A 16537-nucleotide genomic window follows, 5' to 3' on the forward strand; every position below is an offset into this window, starting at 1 on the left:
TTCATTCAGATACTGCTGGATCAGTTACAGTCAGTTCATGCTTTCAAGGTTATCTTTGCAACCAGGAGAACCAGATACTGCTTTTTCAAAGGGAAAGATAAGATTGCTTACAATTTGAAAATGCTATGAAGGCCACCTAAATATTTTCAAACAATGTTTGAGAACTTTTTTTAATATAGTAAGAGGTACCAAGTGAGTTAACTCGAAATAAATGTCGAGAACTGTTTATTATTATTTCACTTTAGGTAACTACTTAAAAAATGTGGTTTCTTCAGGTATCGTCTATTGAACAGTCAGACCGAGCCTGTTTGCAGGGAGGAAGGTGTTTTTGTTTCCCTCTGTTCGTTTCAGCAGGGACAGAGAGGCCCGGGTGTTTCACACACGGCATCACTCGGGAGCTGTTGGCATCGCTCCAGCGGCCGCCCCGGAGCGCTCCGGCCGCGCACGGCGAGGCGGACAGCGGGACGGACAGACGGACCGGTGCGAGCGCCGATCCCTCACCGGGGGCCGGGCGGCCCCGGGCACCGCCCCCGCCCCACCCCCGCCCGGGCCCGCCCCGGCACGTGACCCGCGATGACGCCGTCGTGCCCCGGAGCCGCCACTCGCCGGGGCCGCGGCGGGAGCGGAGCGGGAGCCGCCGCAGCCGCAGCCGGAGGGGGCCCGGCCGGCAGGTGGGTGCCTGCGCCGCGCCCCTCGGCCCGCCGGGGAAGGGAGGGCGGGGACGGGGCTGGGGACGGGAGCGAGCGCGGCGCTGCCGCCGCCGGGACGGGCGGGCAGGGCTGGGTGGCCCCGCGGGGGAACGTCCGCGCCCGGGCCAGCGCAGGGGCCGCAGCCCCCCGGGCCGCCCTCCCGCCCTGCCGCTCCCGGGGCGCCTCGCGGAGCGCTCCCCGCGCCCGCCGGGCTCCGGGCGGCGCCGCCCCGCGCTGCCCCCGGCGGTGGTGGCGGCTCCGTTCCGCGGGCGGCGCCGGGAGCGCCGAGTCGGCGGCGCCGGGAGGCAGCTCCGCACCTGGGCGCCGCCGCGGGCCGCGCTGCCGGGCCGGGCCGCCCGCGCTGCCGTGTGCGAGCGGCGCCCGCTCACCTGCGGGAGACAAAGGGAGGCAGCGGCGGCCCCGCCGCCCTTCCCGGGCGCCCCCGCCGGGCCGGGGGGATCCGCCGCCCTTGTGTGAACTTGAGCGCGGTAACTTGGGGTGGCTGGGCCGGGCTGGGCCGAGCCGCGCTATTTATAGCCAGCCCTCGCAGTCAACAACTTAACAAAAGCCCGCACCGAGGAGCGAGCGGGGCTGGCAGGGAGGGAGCGAGCGGGGGGAGGGGGGCGCGGGCTGCAGCGGCGCTGAAAAGTTGTCCTGACACTTGTTTAAAATGCATCGCTTATTCAGTGCTCTGAGTCACGGGCAATTATTAAATGGTTGCTTATTATGCCTCTAGCGTTTAAAGACGGGTGAGCTCCGGGTAGGTAGTTTACTTGCGAGTAGTGCTCGATTTCGAAGTGTGTTTGAGGAAAAAGCGAAGGGCTGAGCTTGTTTTCATACAGCTTGTAAGTTGTCTTTTATATCTGTCTTTTCCATTTGCCTCTATTTGTGTGCAGCTTTTGCATGCTCAGTGGGTGCTTTGCAGAGGGTGGCTCCTGCAGGCTCTGGTCTGCTGGAAAGTACTGGCTGAGGATCAGGTGTGCTGGACAAGCAGTGGTGCCCCTTGGGAAGAAAGGTATGAATGGGTTTGAAGTCTGACAAGGGACCAGTCTCCCAGGCTGTGGTCATGCAGGTACAGCCTGAACCCCTAAGAAAACTGCCCAGGGAGAATCAGAATCATGGAATCTATTGAGGTGTAGCCAGGGTATCTCATCTGGCCTGAACTGTTAAGAATTTATCTCAAATTAGCCTTCGTAATTGAGTTTATTTCTGTATCAGCACTGCGCAAGGGTTCATTTCAGTAGTGGGTGAAGTTTGATGCTGAAAATGGAAAAAGATTACACAAGTCAACTGCTGCTGCTTTGTAGGACACTGTGAACAAGGTCACACAAAGAAATTTAAGGCGATCCGTTAGTACTCAGTAGCACTTTTAACAATTTATCATCTGCTTGTATTGGAAAGTAAGTAACAATTCCCTGACCCTAGGAGGGGCGCTTTTTTTTTTTTTTTTTTTTTTTTTTTTTTTCTTTCTTCTTTTCTTTTCCCTAGGGGAAAAGAAAAGAAATAGCAAAAAGTATTTTAGGTTTTTTCCCAAGACTCAGTTACCTGGTTTGCAAAGATGAGAAGTAAATCTTCTCATCTTCAGAGATGCGCTGTGTCTGATAATTTCAAAAGAGAGAGTGGGAGTGAGTCTTGAATTCTAGGATAATGCTGAAGGTAGGGGTGATCATATCTCATGCAATACATGAGCATACTTTGTGTGTATCACATATGATCATATTTATGATTCTGTGTCTTAGGACTGTGCTTCTTTCAAGCATTTCCATGGACTTGAGGATCAATCGAAAGAGCACCATTCTGTAGCTAAGGCTGGATGCTGTAAGGAGGCGAGGGTGCAGCTGCAGGGGTCAGGTTGCTCCAGGAAAGGCTGAGCTCTGAGCGGACCTACAGCTCTTGGAACCCTGCCTGCCTGAGGGTGATTGGAGCTGTCACATCGGCTCTGGATACAAACGGTCTCATTTTGTGGGGACGCACAAAAAACGTAGCTGGAGGCGAGGGTTGGCATGCCGAACCCCTGGTGCACCCAGGGGAGAGTGGGGAGAGTTCCCCGGAGCCCCGAGTGCCGTGCCGGGAGGGTCCGACGGGGCAGGGCCGGCCCGGTGCTGGGAGTAGCGGAGCCCGTGGGGCAGGGCCGGCCCGGTGCCGGGTGGATCCGATAGGGCCGGCCCGGTGGCGGGAGCAGTGCAGCCCATGGGGCAGGGCCGGTGTCGATGGGGCAGGGCCGGCCCGGTGGCGGGAGCAGTGCAGCCCATGAGGCAGGGCCGGTGCCGGGAGGGTCCGATGGGGCAGGGCCGGCCCGGTGGCGGGAGCAGTGGAGCCCATGGGGCAGGGCCGGTGTCGATGGGGCAGGGCCGGCCCGGTGGCGGGAGCAGTGGAGCCCATGGGGCAGGGCCGGCCCGGTGGCGGGAGCAGTGCAGCCCATGGGGCAGGGCCGGCCCGGTGGCGGGAGCAGTGCAGCCCATGGGGCAGGGCCGGTGTCGATGGGGCAGGGCCGGCCCGGGCCGGGGCGCGCCCGCGGGCGGACGGGGGAAGGGAGGAGCTGACCTCTGCGAACACCCAGGGCTGGCAGCCTTAGTCAGCCTTAGCTGAGTAAGAGATGGGAACGGTTCCATGGCAGCCGGAGTCCGAAGGGATCTCCCGGCCCTGGTGCGGAGTGACAGCCCTGCTCGCCTCTGCCGCGCCCGGGGCCTGCCCTCACCCGGCTCCGTTCCCGCGGGACAGCGGGAGTGCTCCGTGAAATGCTGGTTGTGTGTCCACGGGGATGTGACCCACCTTAGATCACCTGCCAGTAGTGATTGGGGTTTTCTTCACCAGGAGAAATGCGAGGTGTGAGTCTCTTTTGGTGTTCATGAACATAGGTTTTCTTAGTGAGGCCATTTGTTATTAATCTCTCAATCACATACTGAGACTTTATTTAAGGTATTAAGGTATGAAAGCTTACAGATGTTCTCTGTGGAAGTAAATGATTTTTCATACTTACTATCCTCTAATTAGAGTAATCCAACCTTCTTTACCAATGTGGATGCCATCGAGCATGGCAGGTAAATGGTAAGGAATAGAAAAATTAGGTATAGATACAAATAATAAATAATAGATAGAAATAATAAATTCATTTGAATCTGTGAAATCAAGGCCATGGTAGTTGTTTGCTGATCTTCAGGGTTAATTTCCTACCTGTACCATACATATTTATTGCTTTTTTGGGTTGAGGAGGAGAATTAGAGCCTTGCTTGATCATGATGATGTGATCTGTTTGTAAATCTGTTTCAGTATTCTGGCTGAACACAGCCTGTCTCTCTTTAATCATATGTTCAACATTACCAAATGTTTGCTATTGACTTGATAATTTTGCAGCTTGGATGAAAGACCAAAAATTGTGCTGCTTATTTTTGTTATTTCTTTTTTGTTGTTATTTTTTGGAAATGAATTAGGCTGCAAAATTGACTTCAAAAGTGGGTAGAGCTATTTCTGTAGCAGTTCTGTTTTATTTAACTTGTATTATTCAACATTTTGGGTTTTTTAAAGCATAACATGCAACCTGTTGAACCTTTCTGTCTTGAAAAAATTTTAAGCATGCATTCTCAAGAAGTTGTCATATGGAACTGGCAAAAAAAGGAATGAAAAATCCAAGCTTTTAAACATTTGTTAGTCCTGTGGGAAACCAGAGGCTTATGTTCTCTCTTTGGTTTCTGTGTGGGAGAAAGATTTTGAATGGAACCTTGTTCTGCGGTTCAGCTTTTTGAGGTAACAGAGCTTTGAGATAGACTGCAGCTTGGTAAGACTTGCATTTTTCTGGTGTCTGACCTGGAAGCCTTGAAAGGGGTTGATAGCAGCTTTGAAGAAGTGTTGGAAGGAGTCAGGTTTGCTAAGAAGAAAAAAATAGCATTTGCATGACAGAGCTTCCAAAACTGGGAAGAGAGTGGGAATAGCTGCAATTTGTTCATGTTTACCTTCTGCTGCTGTTGCTAAACAACTGCAGAGCTGCACTTAAAAACACCTATTTATGTAGAATACCAGGTAAGCAAGTTGTTTTGTACCAAGGCTGTAAATAGACTTTGAATGTCAATGTACCATTTTATGGTAGAGAGTAAACGCCAGAATCCTGGCATTCTTTTCTCCTGCTTTGTGTTCCTATTGTCAGCTTTGTTGAATGTGGTACCATCATTCCTTCTGTCAAGTCTTTGATAAAATTGTAAACCTGACCTTCTGCTTCTGTGTGGAACCTTGGAAACAGTGGTGGCTTCCTGGTTACCTGTAGGAAATGCTTCTTGGAAGTAAAAGAAGATGGTGTGTAGGAGAGAGACATAGATTAAAGATGGGCACTTCTGTCTTGGTGTAGTATTTGAGCTTTTTACCTTCTACTTTGTCTCTGAGTTATGATCCAAATGTATTTTTTCAAGGCTCAGATCAAATAACAGAAATGGCAAAAGAAAACTGAATGGTCCTCAGTGGTTTCTGCTTTAGATCTCCCCAGAAGTTCTCTTCTGTTGTTATTTCTGTCCTTGGTCCCGTTTAGCAGCTGAGTTCACTCTGCATGTGTGTGCCTGCATGGAATTGCATTAGTTCCACTCTGTGGCAGGGTAAAGGCTACAAATCCCATCACAAAGTCTTAACTTGCAGAGCTGCAAGTTTCTACATAACTTTTCTCATTCATGAAATGGGCATTTAAGAATAAAAAATGTGTTTGTTAATCTTCATAAGATTAAATATGGCAGCATTTTACTTGAGTTCTCCTACTTTCTGTGTGAATGATGGAGATCTTACATGCATTGATTTTCAAGGTTAAAAATCCTACCTTTCATGTTAATTTACTATATTGTGTTCAGTGCAAGTTGGCAAGACTAATGCTTTCCCAGCTGTGAATTTGGACATTGATGCTACATGATTAAATGGAATTTGTTTGTAGGTGTGGATGCAGTGGCAGTTGTCTGGATTATAAAGATGCTGAAAAGTGCTTTTCAGAATTTTCATGTATTAGTAATTATTTCATTACCCATTTTGGTTCATAGTCCTGTTTTGTCCCTGTGTCACTGTGTTTTGTTTGCATTTTAATTTCTAGCCCTTAAATATTTGGTTAGATCAGGTTTTCTGTAAGGTAGATAAGTCTTCTTTGGAATATTTTGATTAAAACTAGTGTATTAACAGTTCATTTAAGAAATTAAGCCTATATGTAAGCAAGAGATTGACTCAGATCAGTCCCCTCACCAAATCCCCAGTGATTAATCAATATTAATCAGTAATAGAAGCAATAACTAATTAATTAATGAAGCTAATGAGCCACTTGATAGCAGGAGGCTTGTGTGAATAGGACAGTTCAATCAGTGACCTAAGTTGTTCTACTGATTTTCTATCTCAACACGCAGAAGGATATCTGAAAATACTGCATTTTCCATCAATTAGTCTAAGTAGGCAGGATTTCTTCAAAATTATTTTTATCCAAAGTGCTCTTAAACAGCCACTTGATTACATATACCGTTTTTTTTCTTACAGCTCTGAACATTAACAGGAAAATAACACTGAAACAGAATGTCACTTACCTTTTGTCTGAAAAGGTGAAATATCTTCAGATAGAAATGGCTGATAAGGGTGGGAAGATGCTTCCAGGACAATTTTACATTCAAGTGGAGTATGACTATGAGTATGAGGCCAAGGACAAGAAAATTGTGATCAAGCAAGGGGAAAAATACATCTTAGTGAAAAAGACTAATGATGATTGGTGGCAAGTCAAAAGAGACGAAAATTCCAAACCCTTTTATGTGCCAGCTCAATATGTGAAGGAAATACCCCGGAAAGCACTGATGCCACCTGTGAAGCAGGCAAGCATGTTGCCAAATAACACCTTGAAGTTGACACATGGATTACAGAGATCAACAGAAAATGTGAATAAGTCACCAGAGCTTTCTAGTTTTGGAAAATCTTCTCCAGTTCAAGTGTCTTGCTTAGTTCGAGATGCCAATCAAAACCTGGGACCCAACAATAGCCCCTGTCAGACTTTTGGTTTGAGTTTGGACCTTACCCAGAACAATGGAAAACTTAACAATGAGTTGCAATCTCCCAAGGTTTCCAATCAGTTTAGAACCATTTCCATGGGTCATTTCCCATGCCCAGAGTTCTTGGAAATAGAGAAGACCAGCTTTTTGCATGAACAGTCTTGTGATTCAGCAGGAGAAGGCTCAGAAAAAATTCACCAAGATTCAGAGTCTGGAGATGAACTCAGTAGTAGTTCCACAGAACAAGTGCAGGTAAGCTGAAAAATGGCCACCATGTCTGGTTTGTTCTCTTTTGTTATTGCCATAATTGTCTGCTACTGTTTTGAGACTTATTCCCAAAAATTTCCAGTTGTTCAAATAAAAATATCTTCTCTCAGCATGAAATTGTTACTAAAATCGAAACAGTTCATGTGTTTAGTTCTTGCAGAATTTCTGTGCTATGGGAATTGATTCCATTTACATGATTCTGTGATTTAAAGAAAGAACAATAGTGTTTCCATATTAAGATAGTTTTAATATGACATGGAATTTGGGTTGGATTTTCTCTCAGAGGAAGGGAGCCTACTGCTGTAACTCCGCATGACTTGGCCTGTTGAAATGTGCAAGTTACTGTCAGTTTTCCCTAAGTGTGTATAGATAACATAAGAACTGTAAATTAATGTCTTGGTGGGTTTAATTACGCTTAAGACTTAGATGGAGTTGAATTTCTGGCTTGATCATTTTATTTGTGGACTGTTTTAATGAGTCAGCCCTGCCAATTTTGCTTCTCACAACTTTACTCTGGATTAAAACTCAAAACATGTGAGTTTGTTAATTAGTATGGAAGAATCTCAGGAATGATGTACTCCTACTTCTGGTTCAAACTGAGCATTGACGGCCTTTGTCCTTGGTAAAGCATTTTCTCTCACTTCTTAATTTTTTTTTTTTAACAGGCAACCCCCACCCCCATCAAAAGATTAGAACTGTGACTTAATCAGGTCACTTCTGGTAGGGGTAACCAAGTTAATTAGTCTGTTGTAATCCAGGTTTGCTCTTAAACCAGTGATGTTTGTGTGCATACACATAATTATATATTTATATATGTGTGTATGTAGATAATTTCCCCACCTCACACTTGCCTTCCCCATCTTTCTTTAGGGACATGTTCAATTATTTTAAATTCTGTTCAAAGCTCCCTACTCTTGAACTTAAGCTGTAGTGTGAAACTGTTTTTGCTTGGATAAAAACTGATTGTTACAGTAAATCCCACTTGACAGCATGTGTTCAGAGTACCAGAGTATCTCAAATCAAACTTGATGCTAACATTAGACATGAAAAGTTTTACCATTGAGAGTTGTGAATCAGTACTTTGCTAATAAGAAACAATGAAGGCAAAGCTGCTTAGGAATGAGTCAATATGGGAAGATCTTAAAGATACAAGATTGATTAGGTGAATTACAGAATTTTGAACTGTGTGTATGTTTATTTATTGTAATATTTAGAATCTGTAGTTTTCAATAGCCTACTGTGTTCTTGGCCTCATTCTTGATGTTCAGTTTCTATAGTTATAGGACATCATGTCTCTAATATTTGTATATTTTATGTTAGTTTTAACTTCATCACCCCTCCCCCAAATATTATGGAATGAATAGGATTACTGAATTTAATTTCTTTTCTTCAGTGATGTCTTACACAGTGTGAGAATCCATGAGCTTTCTTGCACTTTCTTTGCAGCACTGCCCTAGCTCAGTGTAGTTGATATGAACCACTCAGAGCTTGGCACGATAAAGTGATTAAATAATTAGATATTTATTTTAGAAGTGTATGTTGGCATGTTACTCCCATATTAATCAATTGCCAAACAAATTATGAAAATACCAAGGAATGTTTAGAAAATATATCCTACTTTAAATAGTTTACCACATTAAAATTTCTATTACATGGTAGGACAGTTCCTTCTTCGGTGTTGACTATAATTTGATGCATTTCCTTCTCTAAAGCAGATGGAATTAATATTACATGGGTGTCTTTTGTCAATAATAAATATATGGCCTGCAGCTCAGTTTCCACTGGACTTTGTGCCTCTTGATGCAGTGACACTTAATCTGTTCACCATTCTCCTCTCTTCCCACTATACTTTATTCTACACTACAACTGATTTATAAATTTATATTTGAGTGGGACAGCAATGCATGTATTGTAGACACTGTGTTACAGGTCTGAAATGGGGGAGTTTTCACAGTGTTTAAGAGTGACAAATGCCAAAAATGCCACATTTTGGCTGTGGAAAATGCTTGGCAGTTTCACTTGCCATTATGAGAATCTTGGGCAACAAGAGTGTGGATGCTTGCTATGCCTTGCAGTTTGCCTTATTTTGTAACTTAATCTCATGGTGCACAATTGCAAGCTCTTTAAATACAATGAAAATGTTTGACATTTAGTAGCCGTGGGGATTAAAGCCGTGGTAGAACTGATGTCACCGTTAGCTCAGTCTAGATGTTCAGAGTGCCAGCCTTCTCACTGGAACAGCTTGGCAGTTTTTTTAGAATTCTTTCAATAATGAGCATTGTTTAGTAGAAATCAGCTGTGTAGAAATTAATGGCTCAGAAAGCTGTTTTTACTGCTCCTAGTCTGTAGTGAGAACATCAAGTTCCTGGCTTTCACGCACAAACAGGATTTCACTTCACAAGACTGACTGCTTCTCCCTCCCCTGCCTGCTGTGGAGTTCAGTTTTATGCAGTCTGCATTATAATAAACTCTAAGCTACAGGTGTTTTCTCTTAAATTTGTAAGATTAGAAGCTAGAATTACCTTATTAATGCCTTCATGTAAGTTATTTTTTGGTGGTGTTGAGGTGATAGCATTCAGTTTTAGCCTGACCTTCAGTGTGTTTTCACTGTCCTTGAGTACAAATATATGAGATATAGAAGAATGCTTCTCTTGTGAGATCTTTGTAAGAAGTGGTTACATTATTCTCTGCAGATTATCCTCCTCCTCCTTTCCAGTAATGAAGTGCTGGTTCTGCAGCTGTACAGTCTTGAAGTCATAAGCTTGCTGGCTGTGGAAATACTGGAAGATCCAGAGCGTCCAAAGTAATGCAAAAAGGAAGGATTTTTTAGCAGATGAAATATGTGAAGGACAGAGAGGTAGCAGTGTGAGCAGAAGGATTTGCTAATGAAAATGTAGCAAGGGATTTGGTTGAGAGAAACATTAGGACTGGATAATGAACATTTTTGACGTTTTTTATGCAAAGAAATAACTATTGTTTGCCACTCTGGTGGATAAGGCATTGTAAGAACCATAGGTTAGTTTGTGGACTTGAGCTGTGGGAGGCTGGAGGTAATTAGAGGAAGTAGGGCTTGAGAGGAAACAAGCTTCAGTTTAACCAGATTTAAATCTCTGGTGTTGACAGTAACTGCAGGTCGAATTGGAACTGAATGAAATAGTTTGAGTGAATGCACAGCTGGCTGTAAGAGTCACTGAGACAATGGTGGCACTCAAAGCATCAATGAAGTTCAATGAAATTTCAGGAAATGGTGCCAGGTGTCATGTTCTGATCCCAAGGAAAGGGCAAAAATATTCCTCAGGAAGGCCAAGCATATGGGGAAGAAGGAAAGTTCTGAGTGATTCTTTAGCAGATATGGACAGTACTTGAAAGAAGCAGATGGGATGTCTGAGCAGTATGCAGTAAAAGCAGAGACCTGGGTAATTGTTCTGAAGTAAAAAAAGAAAAAGAAAAAAAAAGGACTTACACATTCAGGCATGCCTAAACAGGCAGGAAGAGCTGAAGCAAAAGGAGACATTAAAATGGTCTTTAAAAAGCACCATGGGCAATGCTTCCCTTCTTACCAAGTTTTGAGAGAGAGGGTATGCAGACAGGGAGAGTTGGCTAAGTTCAGAGATGATGTTAAGAATGTTTAGGTGATATCTTTGAGGATGATACTTTATGATAAAATTACAGACAGAAATTAAAATCTGCTTTTGGCAATGCTAATGGATAACCTATGGGAAATAACTTTGTTTCTGATGCATGTTACCTCCTCTTTTGTCATAGGAGACATAGAATGTATTTAAAAATAAATACATGGCACCGTCTAAATGTTGCTTTTTATGCTTATTAAAAGTTACTTTTAGCAGCAGGTTGGTTTTAATCATTATAAATATAGACAGTGACCTATTTGCAAAGATTGTTCTGTCTTTCATCCTCTTTAGTAATTGACTATTGCATAAACTGTGAAGCACTAAAGGGGATTATCACTAGGATGGCTGTTTTGCTTTGATTAATTCTGAGTAGTAAAGATCTTAAAGAGCTCTTTCTGTCTTGTCTTTGCAATTTCTATGGGATTGCAGTAACTTTTTAGTCAATATTTTCTGTTTCTGTGAATGTCAGCATATCTTCTGGAGGTCTTGGTGTTCTTGGCTTTGTCACTTAGTTGAAAGACTGGTGGCAGGTTTTTAGTGTTAGACTGCCTTGCTGGTCAAACATTAATAAACCTCTTAAATAAATGGCTATCGCTGTTTTGCTGGCCACAAAATCAGTTTGCTTCTATGATAAAAAATTTAATGTTACTTTTTTTATTTCATTCATTTGTCCAAGAGATGAGTAATTTGACAGTATGAAGGAAGCATGCAAGATTTTTTTTCACAATAAAACTGAACCGTTTACAGATTCGTGGTGATATGTATAATGTAGTAGTTTGAATTATGTTTGAAGTACCATCCTTTAGTCTCTTTACCTTCTTAAAAACAGCATTTGTTATTCTAATGATGTTAAATGCTGAAATATGCACATTATAATGAAGTGAAGAATAACTTTCAATGACAAGGAACTCAAAACTTTATAATTTAAGGAGTTTTATAAAACATTAATTTAATATATTTTTTCTGTGATTTTGGTAGCCACTGCTAGAGCTTTGTAAACAGCTTGAAATGTTTGCTAAATTATGTTAATAACTGAAAGGTTCTGGACAGATAATTTTAAGGACTATTTTTCCTGGCTGGTTTTGTGTATGTGGGTTTTTTTTTTTCCTATGCAGTGTCAACAGGTGTGGATAGTTTCACTTTACAGTGCTGCTGTTTGTGATCAGCTCAGTCTCTGTAATTTTAATAAGTAATTCAGGTTGCTGATAGTTCTCCCTCTCTGTCCAGGTGAGTAAATCTGGATTTAGGTGCCTTAAAATGAGCAACCCTTGTGTGCCACAAATGTTGTCTACAGTCCATATCCCGTGCTCCTCTGCACATCTCTGCTGCAAATCAGATTGAGCTACCTTAAAAAAATAAAAGCAAGCACTACTGTTATCTGTGTGAGGCAGGTGTCAGAAAATCACGACCTGTGAGACAAGTTGGTTTTAGTTGACTGGCTTGTTCTAATACTGGTGTTGGAATGCTCAGCTCAGTAAGCTACAGATCTGCTTGTACATGCAGCTTTGTGTTCTGCTCTCAGACTTGAAACAAACATCTAGTGCACTGTCAAAATTCTGCAAGTGCCGACACAGTCTTTTGACTCTTGCACCCCTATTTACCCTAATTTCGTGCAGAAAATGATGAAGTGGAACTTTGAAGGCACTGGTTTAGATGAATAAACCTGTGGTTTTTATCCTGGTAGAATTACTTCCTAGCTCAAATGAAGCTCAAGCTGTGCTGCCTAAGGAATAATAGTCATAATATGGAATTGATTTTTCTGTTTTTACCTAGAAAAGTGTAATTTCTGGTGTGCAGTGTGTGAGTTTTGGTGCATGCTGTCCCACCTGACTTTTCTTTTGAATTCATGCCAGGTGCCAGCCTCAGCAGGGTGATGACAGAGTCTTTAGGGATGGTGGAAAAGCAGCCCTAGGAAAAGGAATTTGTCTCACTGCTGCCTAAGCTGAAAGCAGCTGGAGATGCTGGGGACTTGCTCTTTCTCGTTGGCAGTGCTTCTGTCATTTGAAGCAGGGAACCATCAGACAGAGACTGTGATAGGTAAAACTCTGCTTGAGACTGTTTTGAGAATATTTGATCATCTCTTGTTCTTTCACATAACTCTGGGTACAAACAATTGCTTTTGCTATGTCTTTACCTGGTTACAGTCTAGGCAGTTGTTGAATATTGCAGTGCTTGCCTATAGAACAAAGGTGCTGTTATTCTGTGGAATCCTAAAGAAAGTATCATTTGTTTCACAGCAGTGTGACAAAACATCAGGGAACGTATGACTCTGTAGAATAAAATGCAAAACACTTTTTTCCTTTTTTTTAGGCAGCTCTCTGGAATAGTAGACATTTGTGTTTAAAAAAAAAAGCAAGCAAAATCTGTGCATATCTAGTACCCAAACAGCTGATACGTCTCTGACATGCCTTGCCAGGTATGTTTGCTTTAAAAACGATAGGGACAAATGGGTTTTGCCTTTAAGGGGAGTTTGTTCTAAAGCTAAGGACAATACTTCTGGACAAAACAGTCTGTCAGGACAGTAAGAACTGAGGATTTTCAAATGACTTCTGTGATTGTGAGTAACTGGACAACATACTGTTAGGCTAAATTCAAAATTGATACAAATATTCTATTTTAAAAGTCTGCTGACCTAGCTCTTGGGAAAGACAGTAGATTTCTAGTAGATTATAGTTCTATTCTGGTAGATATGAAAGTGCTAGGTTGGTGCAGAGAGGCATTCAAACAGGCATAGAGAATGTCAGTAGTAGGAAATGGTGCAGAACGAAAATGCAGAATGCAAATTTCTTGGTGTTTCTGTATTAGAAATAACATGCAGTTGCTGGCCTCTCTCATCTTGAAAAGGAGGTAATTTTGATATATTTTTCCCCCATGTTTTGATATTTGTCCTAAGAGTTCGTAAACTCTTTTGACAGAGATTTGGAGCTTGTGTACAGTGATGCTGTGAAGACTGGCATAAATGTTTGGAGTCTGTATTTTAATACATTCTAGTTTTCCATCTGATAAGCTTTGTAAATGAAAGCTAGAAGCTGAGGAGCTGTCTGAATGAATTTAGGTTATTGCTTATGTTGAGTTTTGATGTTAAATTATCTGGCTTCACCTGCTTATAATCAAAATCATGATTAGAAACTTGGACTCCAATTTTAAATCTGAAATTGCATATTACATTTTGAATTTAAATAATATCATTTTAAATATTCCCTTTTAAAGTAGTTTACCTAAGGCTTCTGGATGATCTTCAGATCATCTAGTTAAATTTAAGTGACTTCCCTGTATTTTGTTTAAATGCAGTGCTGAAGAGCAGAGGTTTATGTCTGTTTTCTGCAGGTGTGTAGTGTACACAGTTGCCATCTTTTGCTTTTGTGGATGGTTGTTCAGCTGTATCACTTTGCTGCTCCAGTCACCACCTGGCTCTACAAATATTTATTTCCAGTGCTGCAGGGAGGTGGTGGTGCTGGCCTGGGCAGTGTTGTCACGAGTGTCCCTGGCCTGTAAGGAGCTCCTTTATGGCAGCCTGGATAGGCACAGTCTGGTGCAAAGTCAGCAGATGTGAAGGACTCGAGGACACACTTGCTTTTTACTGTCACTGATGTGATGGGACTCAGGTAACGAGTGTGCTTATGCAATACTGTAATAAAATGTTACGTCTGATAAAAACAAAAATACAGTTAGCAAACTTTCTGGACTCTCAGCTGGTTGCTCAGCATGTCTAGTAATATTGCATGCTCATTTATTTTCTAGAGAGCTTGAAAGATCACCAGGATATTGTTTGGAAATGATTCATGGTACCACAGAAATGTTACAGAAAGTGTTGCACATAACTATTGTTTGTGTTTTAGATATTTAGAAGAAGCTTCATCCTGCACTAAAGTGTTGCAACAGTAAATGAGGTTCTTGAGTGACTTGGATTTGCTTTTCCTATTGAAATTAAATGCAGGTGTATTTCCCTCCTCCCCCCAGCCCCCACCACTGAAGATTTATCAACATGCTTGGCACTATCCTTATCAATTCTTGGGTATCTTCATCCAAGTGGAAAAGCTAAAATAGATGTTTGTCATGCATAACTGCATTGTGCTTTAGGCACAGGGAACTCTGTCTGTGTGTGTGTGTGTGTATCTATATACCCATGTTCTCTGTGTATATGAGATAAAAAAAACCAGAACAGCTCTTCTGTTTCTTGATAGCCCTTTGATCTTGATTTGCACCTCATATAGTGTGACTACCAACTTTAAGCTTTCTCACAACAACCTCAGGAGATGCACTCGTCAGTACTGTCATTTTCTGCCATCCAGATGTCCTGGCTGTGACTTTGCTGTGTTGATCCCTCCTGGGTGCTGCACTCTAACTTGTAATGGCATTTTCATGCTTCCCTGAGGCTGTGTGCTTTTCCTGCTGCAGGATGCATTCCCCCATGCTGCTGGTGCCCACCAGCTATGCCAGGGAGCTGCAGTGCTTCCTCCCAGGAGAGCTTTCCACAGCCAGGCTCTGGGGCTGCCCTGCCTTAGGCAGGGAGCAGGAGCCCTGTCAGGGGCCTGGTGCTCACACAGCTCTGTCCCTCTGTCCCTCTGTCCCTCTGTCCCTCTGTCCCTCTGTCCCTCTGTCCCTCTGTCCCTCTGTCCCTCTGTCCCTCTGTCCCTCTGTCCCTCTGTCCCTCTGTCCCTCTGTCCCTCTGTCCCTCTGTCCCTCTGTCCCTCTGTCCCTCTGTCCCTCTGTCCCTCTGTCCCTCTGTCCCTCTGTCCCTCTCTCATCTGCTCACTGAGCTCCTCACAGTCACCCACTGCAGCCTCTCCAGCCTCTCTCTTCCCTTGCTTTCATTTTTGCCTTTGCCAGCCTGAAGGCTCATGCTGCCTGAAGAGACATAGGGTGAGGGATGCTCAACTTGAGATAGTTTCTCTTTTGGTTTTTCCATTTTTCCATGCTTCCGTCTCCAAGAGAGACCTGTCTCGGTGTTTCACGAGGTTGTGGGTTGTCGTCCACCATGGTGTAAATTTTATTTTTAAGTTTTGCTTACTTTTCAGTTAATTATCTATGTAAAAACTGCATTGCATCCATTTTTGCTTTTTGCTAGTTCATAAGTCACTACTGTAACTATCATTGGAGCAAAACTTAGATTTGTACTTAGGCTTGTGGGGTTTTTTCCTTTTATGGAAAAACAGAAAAATCTAAATCCTTAGTGTTATGCTAAAAATCTAGCTCTAAACTCCTATTCTTTTTTTCTTGTTTTGTAAATCTTTAAAGCCTCAGCAGATTGTATCCAAACCTAAGAAGTGATGATTGCCTGTACAGCATTGTGAGGGCTGTAAAACAGCTTTTTCCAGCTGCTGCAGGTCTTTGGTTGCTGTTTGTTAAAACAATTGAAGTGAACATTGTGCTGAGATGGTACTACATTGACAAATTCTTTCTTTGCAATCAGTTTTCTGAGGAAAGTAGCTTGAAGGGCTGCATTTAAATTCTGTGCCCATAGATGGTCTCAGGAATTGTGTGTGCTTGTCCTGCTCTCATATCATTACTGTCTATCCATAAACTGCTGCTTTGCTTCTCAAAGTATTATGTTAAATGGTGATTTGAGCCCTGAGCCAGCCTTCTGTATTTTCCTTGGTGTGGATGGATCTGCTTGAGTGCAGCCTCAGAATTATAAAGTAAATAAAATTACACAAATACTCAGTCTTTTTATATCTTCTTAAACAAAATCTGAGACAAAAATTGCTGGTTTAATATGCATTGAAGTAAAGTGGAAGTTGCATTTAAAGTGGAAGTTAATTTAACATTTTCATGTTGAAACACAAAATTCAGTGAAAAATGTACACTTCTTTTTCTAGATACTGATTTGCAGAAATAGCTGTTATTGGAAATGAAAGACATTCTTGCTAGTGTAAGGAAAATAAAGAGGAAGAAAAACTGCAGAAATGCATGGCTGAGTGTTTCATGCTTTCTGTCCTTACACTGGGTGCCAACAAAC

At 42.9% G+C, this 16537-nt stretch overlaps 1 protein-coding gene across 10 annotated transcripts in view; it reads left to right on the forward strand.

Annotated features, from left to right (window-relative positions):
* Positions 1 to 595: 595 nt before the first annotated feature.
* ARHGAP12 (Rho GTPase activating protein 12) overlaps positions 596 to 16537 on the forward strand; it is a 75149-nt gene continuing 59207 nt past the window's right edge. For 9 of the 10 annotated variants that reach the window (XR_010026706.1, XM_063148742.1, XM_063148752.1 and 6 more), the window contains exons 1-2: positions 1578 to 1704; positions 6180 to 6931. Coding sequence is in view for 9 of the 10 variants with exons in the window: in XM_063148742.1 (XP_063004812.1) it covers positions 1593 to 1704; positions 6180 to 6931 (864 nt within the window). In the remaining variant the exon portion in view is untranslated. Of the gene's footprint in view, positions 672 to 1577; positions 1705 to 6179; positions 6932 to 16537 lie in introns of those variants that run through there. The other variant, XM_063148794.1, reaches the window with a different exon arrangement.

This window comes from Melospiza melodia, chromosome 1, assembly GCF_035770615.1.
Source record: "Melospiza melodia melodia isolate bMelMel2 chromosome 1, bMelMel2.pri, whole genome shotgun sequence".
Classification (NCBI taxonomy): domain Eukaryota; kingdom Metazoa; phylum Chordata; class Aves; order Passeriformes; family Passerellidae; genus Melospiza; species Melospiza melodia.